Source organism: Tympanuchus pallidicinctus, unplaced genomic scaffold (assembly GCF_026119805.1).
Source record: "Tympanuchus pallidicinctus isolate F22 unplaced genomic scaffold, pur_lepc_1.0 scaffold6, whole genome shotgun sequence".
NCBI lineage: Eukaryota > Metazoa > Chordata > Aves > Galliformes > Phasianidae > Tympanuchus > Tympanuchus pallidicinctus.
This window is the reverse complement of record NW_026294780.1, coordinates 41850391-41863033: the sequence shown is the minus strand read 5'-3', so window position 1 is coordinate 41863033 and position 12643 is coordinate 41850391. Positions and strand designations below refer to the sequence as shown.

Genomic DNA, 12643 nt, shown 5'->3' with positions numbered 1-12643 from the left:
AAAGATCACAGAGCAAATCCTTCTAGAAGCTATGCTAAAGCACAAGGAAGACAGGGGGGTGATATGGGAAAACCAGCATGGCTTCACCAAGTGTAAATCCTGCTTGACCAAACTAACAGCCTTTTACGATAGTGCTATTGCATGAACAGACAAGGGAAGAGCTGCCAATGTCACCTGCTTGGACTTCAGTAAGGCCTTTGACATGGTAACCTACAACATCCCCCTCTCCAGATTGGAAAAATATGGATTTAATGGGTGTACTGTTCGAGGGATGAAGAACTGGCTACAGGATCAAGCCCAGAGAGTGGTGGCCAATAATTCAATGTCTGGATGGAGATCAGTGATGAGTACTGTCCCACAGGAGTCAGTGCCTGGACTGATACTCTTCAATCTTGATCAGTGAGACTAACAATGAAGTTGAGTGCAGCCTCGGCAAAGTTTGCTGATGACACCAAACTGTGGGGTGCAGTCAACACACCAGAGGGTCAGAATGCCATTCAGAGGGACTAGACAGGCTCAAGCAGTGGGCCCAGGTGAACCTCATGCAGTTCAGCAAATCCAAATGCAATACCTTGCACCTGGGTCAAGGCAACCTCTCCTACCAATACAAACTGGGGGAGGATGAAAGGACTCAGTAAAGTCCTGCCAAAAAAGACCGTGATGAAAGGAAAGCTGAACACGAGTAAACAGTGTGCCCTTATAGCCCACAAGGCCAAACATATCCTGGGCTGCATCAAAAGAAGTGTGGCCAGCAGGGCAAGGAAGGTGATCCTGCCCCTCTACTCTGTGCTGGTGAGGCCTCACGTGGAGTACTGCATTCAGATGTAGAGTCCTCAGTACAGGAGAGACATGGACATGCTGGAGCATATCAGGAGGAGGGCCACAAAAATGATCCCAGGGATGGACCACCTCTCTTATGAGGACAGCCTGAAAGAGCTAGGACTTTCAGCCTCAGAAAAGGCTCTGAAGCGGACTGGTAGCAGCCATTCAATGTCTAAAGGGGAGGTACAGGAAAGAAGGGGACAGACTCTTTAGCAGAGTCTGTGATGATGGAACAAAGAAAAACGGTTTCAAACTTAAAGAGGGTAGATCTAGGTTCTATATAAGTAAAACCTTCTACAGGGAGGGTGGTGAAGCACAGGAACAGGTTGCCTAGAGATGTGGTTGATATCCCATCCCTGGAGACACTCAAGGTCAGCCTGGATGGGGTCTGAACTCCTGATCTAGCTGTAGGTGTCCCTGTTCATTGCAAGGGAGTTGGACTAGATGACCTCTAGAGGTCCCTTCCAACTCTACAGATTCTATGATTCCCTGTTTGGGGTTGAAGTTGATGCGGCTGGGATTCAATTATGTCAGAGCACTATGCAATTGAGTGAGTGATTTTTAAGTATTCGGGTCACAGTTCACATTAAGACTGTGCTAGTGAGATGCTTCTCATGCCTAAAACCAGCAAAGAACAATTCTGTTTATAATCACTTATTAACTGGATCAGCAACTTACCTGTGCATACAGAGAAACTGTGAAAGAGCTATAAAAATAAATGGCTAAAAAACAATTGTTTTGTACTGCAGCTGAGTTTTGAATGAGCACACATAGGAACAAAAAACCTTTTAAACTGAAATCATGTTAAAATATTAAGAATTCTGACTTATTTCAGGTAGTATCATGCAACTACACTGGCCTCCCACAAAAATCTTCCTGTTTGCATCCACTTATCTTTATCTCAATTACAACAAAATCTTAAATTAACTCTTTTGCAGTAGCATTCTAAATGGCTCTTAGCAAATCACAGTTCTCTAGCATCATGTTCTCTGTGCTATTAAATGATCCTTTTTCAGTGATGTACCCTTAAGCTCCTACATCTTTTTTAAGCATACAGTATCTGAAGATACTTTCAATTCCAACACCTCATCTGCACAACACCTACTGTATGAACAGAAGAAGAGGCCTAGCAGTTTAAAGGCTTGGAGGGAAAACATTTCTCTGAAGAACATTTTGGGAGGCTTTAGTGTTTGCTGAAGTTAGGATGTTTTTTTTAGTGGGCGTATGCTCTTTTGTCTTCCTACAGGTCCTTTCCTCTTCCTCAAAAATAACGATTATGAACCTTTTCCTCTCCCAAAGAATACTTTGCCATCAAAGAAACAGCTGAGTCTACTAATTTCTGTCTCAATTACAACCTCTAGATTTATTATGCTCAATCTCCAGTTTTCACAAAAAAATTAATACCTTTAAGACCTGAAACTAGTACAGATGTTTAAAATGCTGGTGGTTAGGCTGGAAATCCTTCCAGAAGGACTGACAATCAGTAACAGAAGCCTTTCCTTTAGTGTATGTAACACTGTATTTGAAGCTTACCAGAATCCACAGACAGAGATAAGCTCAATTGAAATGGCATAGGAAACCTAAATAAAATGTTTTTAATTTTAAGCAATTGTCTTCACAGACCTAGGAACTTGTTTTTTTTAACATTATTCTGTAAATAGATGTCTTACCCTGTACACTTGAATGAAGAAAAAAAAAAAACAAACACCTGTTTTGTGTTTCTTCCATCAACTCTTACATTTCAACCAGAAAGCTTTCACTTGCTTGAGCTAATAAGGAAATTACATATCATAGTAAGCTATCTTTCTCCCTAGGGACCATCATTGACCATCATTCTAATTGTTGCCAGGTATTTGCTTAAAAAAAAAAAAAAAAAAAGAAGGAAAGTCCAAACACCCTTGGGGTTGTCCAGGTGATCCTAGCTCATTTTCTGCTGGCCCTACAGTCTGCTTCTTTTCCTCCTCCTACTCCTTATCCAATTACTATCCTTCCTTAATAGTTTCCTAAGTCTTTTATTGCTTCATTTTCCCTTCTTTCAGCTTTTCTTCCTAATCAGTTCAGGTCTTGCTGCCCTCCTATAAGGCTCCTTGTCAGGCCTGTCAACTGCTCAGTAGTCTTCTACAGCTCTTAAGAGATACACATTACATAGTGCTTCTTACCTTTTTGGTTTCTATTTGGAGAAATTGATCTTAAATTTTGTAACTCAAACAGATCTAGTTGTCTTCACAGCTCAAAGTTTAATTTACTGAGATACTTCTGAATTCTCTCTGAGTCTACTCTTTCTCCCCCCCCCCCCATCACCAGACTTGGTTCAGCTTTTGGCCCATATGTATTCATGTCACAGAAGTCCTGATCTGCAGTGCTGGAGCTTTACCTTTTAACGCTGAGCACTAGGAAATATAAGCAGTCCACTAGCTTTCATCTTCAGACTTGGACCAAAATGCTACTTCATTAGGGTACTATCCGTACAACTTGAACACAGGAATGCTCACAAATGCTTAGCATCCAGTCACACCATTCCTACAAAACTTACCTACATGTCTTGTTATTTAGTTTCACAACTCCTACAAAGCAGAGAAACATCATCTTGAAATGTTACAGTTATTTTCAGGACTTCAAGGACTGAATACAAGAATAGCAACATGGGGCAAGGAATTAATTGTCAGTAAGTTGCAACACTGTTCACATTTACTATCCTGCATGCTACAAGATAGATCATCTTACATCATAACCAAAAAACATACATAAAAGATTAGGTTATGCCAAACCTCAATGAAGTTATCTTGCTCTTCCCAACTTAAACATTCTTCTGCTGATACACTGCATAACTCTTTTCTGCTGTGCAGCAGTGACTTCATAGAGTGCAGTACACCTTCACCAAAGCTCTGAAAAACAATGGGGAAAAAAAAAGACAAGAAGTTATTTTCAGTTTTGAAGAGGCTTTTCTAGGCCCCTCCTTAATTTCCTTATTCTAAGCACTGTTTCAAACATTGGGCAACCTGTTCCAGTGCATCACCACCCTCTGCGTGAAAAACTTCCTCCTAAAAGATCCTAAACTTTCTCCTAAAAGATCCTAAGATCAAAGAAAGTGCAGATTTGGGAAAAAAAGAAAGATGAATCCAAGAAGAAATTTGAAGGTCCACCCACTCTGTTCATCAGAGCTTGTATACAGAACTTTTCCATCAGGTTTTCCTTAAAAAGCATGAAAAGCTAATTTAGCCATGAAATATTAGAGAGATGGCTTCAGCAGTCACAAGGAAAGAAAACAAGCCAAAGGGAAAAAAAGAAACCCTCTACATATCTTCTTTTCCTATCCTATAAAAATTAAAGAACTTAATTCCTTGTAATTATTTCTTGTAATATTTTCTCCTTTTGGCTTTTAAAATTGCTGTCCCCTAGCAAGAGAAAAGGTTAAGAAGTAAAAATGAGATTATGATTTGGTTATGCATTGTTGACCCAGTTATTTATTCTGCCCTGTTACAAATTAAGTGAGAAATGCATCAAATTTAAGCTATTTCAAATCTGCACAGCTTCTTAAACAACAGCAGAAGTACCAGAGAACCAAATTTAGTCAGGGAAAGCTTTGCATTTCTCACAATCCCACAGCAAAAATAATCCCTTTATGGTAAAAGCTGACGTTACTTACCATAATTAAGGCTCTGGAAAGAGCTGTTTTTCTTAAAAACAATGGTGTTAAGTACTAATACACTGGAAGCCCAACTGATACCATCAGTATCACCATACTTGTGCTCATAACAATATAAAATTAGGAAAGCATTTTTAAACTACTAAGACAGAAACAAAATTCAGGACCCCTGAAATAACCAAAACAGATTTCAAAATGTTAGCAAGCAAGGCTGGGATTACTAGACTTACAGCGAAGGCCAAGTAATATTGAAGCAGTCAAATCAGCCACATCTATGGAAAAGTAAGAACCAGTAACTGAAACATTTTGACATGCATTTAGGGCACCTTGGAGGTCATTCAAATAATCTCTACTTACATCTTTAACTTTGTACCCACGTATTTAATTGCAGTTACTGTAATACATATGAATCTTTATACTTCCCAAGGTATGCAAACAATGTTTCTGATCCTCCAGATCATCCAGATTTACAGGTGGCTGCAATGCTGATACTGCTGACAGGCTCTCCCCCAGCAGATTTAGAAGCAGACTCTCACCCATCCATCTAACAGAAAAAGTCACTTGAGCAGTCAAATCAGCTTGATGAAATAGCTCATTTTCTGCTTATACAACAATTTAATCAGTCTCAGCACTCAAAAGTAAGTAATAAAAAAGTCAGACAATATGACCTGGAAATTCCCTGCAACCCAACAATGACCCAGTCTGATAAAAACTGAAAATTATCCTCTGCTTCTTAGAGTAGGTAATTATTACACACTTCATATATACATATTTTTTTCCTTAGTTTAATATCCTGTAAGAAAACACAGGATAGACAACGAGAAAAAAAGGTATGGTGTTAAGAGTTACTGTAGTTTAAGTTAGAAAATTCAGGATTTTGGAGAATACTGGGTGTAAGAGAGCAAGAAAGAAATGTGCAATAATAAGAAAAAGATCTCCCTCAAGTCTGGTAGAACTGTCATAAAAGGCTATATGAAGGCCTGGCAGTATAGGTTTCTGTTTTTTCAGAAGGTAATAGGTATGGGCTGGCAACACAATAACCAGTGTCCTCATAACTTATCTTGAAACTGAGGTCAAGTATCATCAATATTAATTATTATTATTAAAAAAAAAAGAGTAAAGGTACAGATGAAATCTGATAATACGAAGTGAGCAGGTATCATTGATTGAGACAAGAGCAGCACATACAGGAAGCTCAAAGTGAGAGCAGTATAAAATGCAAACATATGAAGTGCAAGGTTACAGCCTTTAAAACTAATAGCAAGCTTTTAAATAGAACTGTGAAGTCACATCTGGGAAACAAGAGATGTGGCTCCGCCTCTTCGTCACGACAGTGAAGCAAACAATCAGGATGATGCAGCACTGAAAATAGCAAACATGACCCCAGTAAGCATCCTTTAGCAGGATAACTGACATAGTTTGAGTGGCTGAGTGCATCCTCTGTAATTGCAGGTACCATATCATCCTCATGTAGAAAGAAGATTAACTCACAACAAGCACAGATGAAGGATAATCACTGAACACAGAGGCTTTCATACAAAAGCAGACTAAACCTTTAGCTTGCAGTTTCCAAAAAAAAACAAGACTAACAGAGAACATATCTACAACTGTAAATGCATCACAAAGGTGAACATCAGCCAAAGGGAAAAGAACAAGCTGAAGAATAATGATACCTGTGAACAAACAGGTATAAGTTTGGTGTGAGTAGTGGAATTCCTAAGATTTGGAATCATCAAAGCAGTATGCTTCAAAAAGACTTGAAATCTGCAGTAAGGCTTTTTGTTGTGTTTTGTTTTGTGGGGTTTTGTTTTAATTTCCCCTCATTAACTGCGAGACTACATTTGATAGCCTTATTTCTATTATCAAAATCATGCTTTCGACAGAGACTTCACTTCAGAGAAAACTTCCAACCCAACAGGCAATGAAAGCAAGCTTTCTCAACCACACCAAATTAAATTGAAAACTGAAAAGCAGCACGTCCTCAAGATCAGCAGATCAATGTAGGTAAGGACAAGAGGTCATCTTCAACAGAAGGATATTGTTTGTTTTTGTAAACAGTACAACCACTAACAATATACTTCTACATACTGACAAGAGAAACAAAAGAAAACTACTTGATAGGTCCATATACTCCTTCCTCAGATGCCTGACAGGAAAGTCTGCTTTAAGAATGTGTTTGGAATCTGCACTAAGTCAAAGTAGCAGAAAAGAAAAATACCCTAAAAAGCATGCAGAGCAAAACTGACCTGAACAATGAAAATCCTCACCACTCTTCCAGCTCAAAAGAATCATTTGAAGTTTTGCATTGCTCCCTTTGTAGCCAGCAAACCAAGGAGTCATTAGTTACAGATCCTGCACTGTAGAAAAAACTGCACACTACTTAGTCTAATGAACTAAATAACTGCTTTCTAACATTTCAAACAACCTACAAACCTGCAAGACGTTTGCAATACTGGAGAAAACTGCTTTTGGAAAACTAGCAGAAGGAGATTTCCATGATCAATAACAGTACCTGAAAAACTCTCACTTCTTCCACTGCTGACTGAAAAATCAAGTCCAAAGCAGGCAGATCACGTTTACTCTGCACTTAGGTATCAGGAGACTTCTTCCTGATTTCACATAAAATCAGGAAAACTAAATAAAATAAACTGAATATTCTCAAATCATTTTGTGAAAGTGGAAACTTCTGCTTTAAATGCAAATGCCACAACCATGCAGAGCAACATTTTCATTTGAAGTATTACAAAGACAGGAATCAGACTGCAAGCTGAGAACCAGCAGAAGACAGTCTAGTGGTTGATGACCTTGCACACAGCAGGGGATCGAAACTAGGTGATCATTATGATCCTTTTCAACTCAGGCCATTCTGTGATTCTATGAAATATACTGTCATCCTGATCAGACCACTGCCTGGGTCTGTGAAAAAGAACTGAAGAGACAAACTAAAACTTGTTATCCCCCAGGGAAAAATCAAGAGGAAGCAGCTAGAGATAAAAACATCAGAGTTCAGCTGCATGGGAATGTAGAATTCTGCAAGACACCTAAGAACTCGTGTTGCTAGAATCACACAGTCCAGAATGCTTAATGGCAATTAACAGAGCAATTCACAAAACTAGTACTTCAGACGACCATTCCAATCAGAGAAGAATCACTGTAATCATTAAAAAGATGTTTCTGCAGTGCAAAGGCCAAAAAAACTATGGGATTTTTGTCTGACTTTGGTTTTATGTTATGTGTGGGGTTTTTTTCTTAGTTGAAGGAAGAAATTGTCAGGTTGGATGCTAGGGAAAACCTCTCTGAAAGAATAGTCAGGCTGGAATGGGCTGCACAGGAAGGTGGTGGAATCATCGTCCCTGGAGGTATTCAAGAAACATTTAAATGTGGTACTAAAGGACAAGGTTCAGTGGGGAAATACTGGTGATAGCTGGATGGTTGGACTGGATGATCTTAGAGGGCTTTTCCAACTTTGGTAATTCTATGATAAAAACAAATAGGAAATCAACAACATCCTCTAAAAGGCACTTTATGATGAAGTTAAGGATGTAAAGTGACCTGAATGCTGTTAAACAACTTTATTTTAACTTTACATAAGCCAAGAAAAATTGTATACATCATGTCTTAAAGCTAAAAGATAACCCATAATTATAAACTGCTTAATACAAAGCAATTATCATTCTGAATTTGAAACTGATTAACTGCCTGGCACTCACATCATGCACATCCTTGCTCTCAGGCTGTTTCTATAGGATCTATGATGCATATACTGTCTCCTTAAGAAAGAAAAATGTGTTTTATGGAATAAAAGTAATGCAATTTCTAGGCAACAAAACTATTCCTTCCTTAATTTCCCCTCTTCAACGCTGCATACATTTGTAAGTCAGGCAGGAATCAGGGAAGACCCAGGAAAAAACTCATCTGCATTGGACTATTGTGAGAAATACGGAGTCATGGAATAGCTCAGGTTGGAACAGACCTTTAAGATTATCTGATTCCAACCCCCTGCTATAGGCAGGGACACCTCCCTCTAGACCAGACTGCTTAGAGCCCCATCCAGCCTGGCCTTGAATGCTTTTAGGGAGGGGACATCCACAGCCTCACTGGTAACTGGATAAATCAGCTTATTACTTCAGGGTAAACTTCAATGTAATATTTTCACTTGAGGAAGCTGCAGTTTATTTCTCCAAACTGAGGGGAAAAAAATTGAAAAGAATAAATAATTTTTTTTCCAAATGTGTTATCTTTCACAAGTGCTTAAACAGACTATTTTTCACCAAAGCACTGCCCAGAAATTCATGTAAACCTCAGAATAAGCCAGATTAAAAAAAAAAAATCTAAAAATATTGCAGTAAAACCTAACACAGACTTCATTGGGCAGTTGTCACTGACTGCTATATATTTCATACATGTAAATTTGAATGTGTGCTTAAAATAAAAAAGTTGTTCTCCACAAACAAGGCAAAATTTAACATTCAAGTACATCACTTTCATTGTATACACATCAAAACTGAAAAGGAAGAGAGGAAAAAAAGCATGCACAACCCTTCTCTACAGTATTTTGTCTCCCAGGCTGGACTCTGCTGGGATAAATAAGCCAATGCATAAAGCAAGGGCAGTTTTATGCCTCCTTGAAACATCAGCCTGCCAAAATTAAAACTTACAAAAAAAAAAAAAAAAAAAAGGAGGGGAGAAACTCACCATCTAAACCTAAAAGTTTACTTAGTTCATCATCAGACTGCTGCACTAAGGATTGAAAAATCTATGAAATTATTATTATTAAATATAATTACCTTTTTCACTGATATTCTTGGTTTCATTCGACTGCCCTGAGCCCTTGTGTAGATATCCATGATTTTATCAATCTTAGTATTCGATGGCACAAGTCAGCTCAAAGATACCTACAAAAACATTCATAGATTAATTTTCTTTCCCCAATTTGTTAGCATACGTTCTGAAAACACAAGTAGACAAAGCAAGAACTGATAGAAAATACAATAGTTTCAAACTAAGACTAAGCAGCACACTGTCCAGACTGCTGTCCCTGCAAAAGAAAAAAAAAAAGAGCTGCCTTAACATAAAACACTGCACAAAATGTAAAATTAAAAAATGAGAACAGCCCACACATTACAGTCAGTTCCAACACAGTTATTTAACTAGATTTCAATGCTGCACTGGTGGAAAAAAAATGTTGTATTAAGTATTGTTCCACTGTTGTTGATACTGGGGTGAGGTGTACCAGCAGATTCCTGGACCATGCAATGTATTTCATCTTTTTTTCCATGGTCAAACAACACAGGCTATCCAAAACATAAGCTATCCAAAATATACTAAAGAGCAAATGCATGTAAAATTGACTGCAAAATAAAAATAATAATTAAGAAAGCAAAAAAAAAAAAAAAAAGTCCACAACCACAGCAAGCACAGGTTTTCTTTGCAGGGCTGACCAGCTTGGTTTTCTTGATCTCATCTCAAGCACATCTTTAGTCTTTTTACAGAAACAAGCACAGGTTTGTTCTTGAGGACATGTAATGTAAGTAAGAAGAGCAGTACTGACATGTGATCATTATGGTTTTCACCTTCTCTCCACTGTCAACAACTGTAAAAGCTTCCTCAAACATATAACAATGAAGAGCACCCGTATATATTCACATTCCACCTTAATTTCTGCTTTCTTTTGTAAAGATGAACTTGCCTAAACCTTCCACAAAAAAGAAGTTACACTCAAACTGCAACACAATAACAAGAAAGAAGAAAAAAAAAAAAACCTCACTTGTTCCTGCTGCTCTATCTTAATTGGCTAACCCGTTTGGTTAATCTCATCATGCCAGGGAAATACTCTTATACACATCCTTGTCCTCACAACAGCCGTCTGTGGGAAAGCTGGTCTCACACTGGGCTGAAGACCAGCAAGCCATACGAGCTCTGACGCTCTGCCATATGAGGACTGATGCTTACAACAGTTTTAACAAAGCCCAACAGAAAAATCACAAGGATGACTCTATAACCATGCAAGTTTCAGCACTATCTACTCATATAGAGCAGCCTACAGGTACACTATCTTTGGGCAACAGGTTAAGTATTTTCCTGTGGCATCAGCTAGCAAATGCTGAGACCTAAGCACCTGAACTAAGCCACTTGCAGTGTCATCCACCTCATGGAAGCAACGGCTTTGTAAATCACAGCACTAAGATGTGGAAAGATGCTGAGGACCAACCGTAGTGCTTTACCCCTGACTCAACACCACAGCCATTCTATCTTGTCTGCACCCTGTCCTTCACTATCAGTACCATACAGGTTCTCCTCATCACCTGGGGTATGTCACAGCTCCGTGTCATTCATTTCCACTTGTCCAAGAATATAACATAAAGCTGAAAACATAAAGCTGAAGATGTATAAAATTATTTTGTTGGCTAAAGTACCCAAACTTAAGAACTAACCAGAAAGGAAGTGAAAACACTGACAAACAAAACAGTCTGGAAATAGTTGGTATCTTGAGAAAACAAGATGCTTCTTTCTCTTTTCTAATGATTTGCCACTTTCACTAACTGGGTTGGCAGTCTTGAAAAAGTCTATAAAAATGACAAGCTGTCTCAACCATAGCTACATTCACACTAAGCAGAGGGGGGTAAATGCATCTGTCAGGTCTCAAAATTAGTAAAAAGATCAGCTCAGAAAGAGTGGTGAAGCAGTGGCACAGGCTGCAGTCACTGTCCCTGGAAGAGTTCCAAGAAGCATGCAGATGTGGCACTGAGGGACATGGTTAGTGGGCATGGTGGGGACGGGTGGATAGCTGGACTAGATGACCTTAGGGGCCTTTTGCAATCTTAATTTTATGATTCTATGTTACTCCCCAAGCACCAATATCTTCTCAAAGAAGCATTCGTTCTTTTAAAGAGCTTGACCAGAGAATACCTAGCTCAAGAGGTATTGTTTTCAGATTACAAACATGCCAAATGAGGCATCAGATTAAATCAGATTAAATTATTATTCCAGACTGAGTAACACATTCTATCACTACACTTTTTCAACTAAAGAATCCATGGACAACGAAATTTTATGGGGGATGAACTAAGGTGGCAAAATTCAAAATTCAGGCCTCAAAAAAATCACCCTGCCTGCAAATCAAGAAATTCACCCACACTGAACCAATTCTCAATATACTTAATTTTTCGATAATCACTTAGATACTGGTAATGTTTATTGCTAGATTAAAAACTGAAAACTACTGCTTTAACATGGGAGTTGGACCAGGTGATCTCCAGAGGTCCCCTCCAGCCCCAACAACTCTGATTTTGTGAAAGGCTGCCTGCACAAATCTGAAATCATTCATAAATAGGAAGTGATGTAAGGTAATTAGCATTACATGACAGATAGCATGACAGATGAACACGTTACATTAACTGTGATTTTGCTATCGCTGATTGTTTCCAGATACAGCAGAATTTGTATGCAGACTTGAAAAGAAGGATTTGGGGGTGACAGTTGATGAGAAGCTCTATACGAGCCAGCAATGCACACAGAAGGCCAACTGTATCCGGAGTCGCAGCAGGAGAGCGAGGGAGGTGATTCTGCCTCTCTATGTTCTCATGAGACCCCACCTGGAGTACTGTGTCCAGTTCTGGATCTCCTGACACAAGAAGGACGTGGAGCTGTTGGATCAGGTCCAGAGGAGGGCCACAAAGGGCTGGAGCACCTCACCAATGAGGACGGACTGAGAGAGCTGGGGCTGTTCAGCCTGGAGAAGAGAAGGCCCTGGAAGGACCCTATAATGGTCTTCCAGTACCTGAAGGGGGCCTACAGAAAACACGGGGAGGAGCTTTTAATAAGAGTGGGTAACAAAAGGACAAGGGGAAACAGTTTGAAACTGGCAGAGGGCGGATTTAGATTAGATATTAGAAAAAATTCTTGACTGTGAGGGTGGCGAGACTCTGGAACACGTTTGCCAGGTGAGGTTGTGGATGCCCCCTACCTGAAAGCCTTCAAGTCCAGGCTGGATGGGGCTTTGAGTAACCTAGTCCAGAGGGAGGTGTCCCTGTCTTCAGCAGGGGGTTGGAAGCAGATAATCTTAAAGGTCCTTTCCAACTCAAACCTTTGTATGATTTCTCTCCCTAACTGACTCTGATAACATCTCAGAGCCTCATTAAGAATCATAACACCAAAGCAACCGTTCACAACTAT

The 12643-nt window shown here is 39.2% G+C and overlaps 1 protein-coding gene across 4 annotated transcripts in view; it reads right to left on the bottom strand.

Annotated features, from left to right (window-relative positions):
• Nucleotides 1-12643, bottom strand: part of AKAP11 (A-kinase anchoring protein 11) — a 48394-nt gene that overhangs the window by 26068 nt on the left and 9683 nt on the right. For 3 of the 4 annotated variants that reach the window (XM_052705554.1, XM_052705553.1, XM_052705556.1), the window contains exons 2-3: nt 9256-9363; nt 3591-3707 (exon numbers count right to left, since the gene is read on the bottom strand). In XM_052705554.1, coding sequence (XP_052561514.1) covers nt 3591-3707; nt 9256-9315 — 177 coding nt within the window. In that variant the 5' untranslated portion in view covers nt 9316-9363. Of the gene's footprint in view, nt 1-3590; nt 3708-9255; nt 9364-12063; nt 12145-12643 lie in introns of those variants that run through there. The other variant, XM_052705555.1, reaches the window with a different exon arrangement.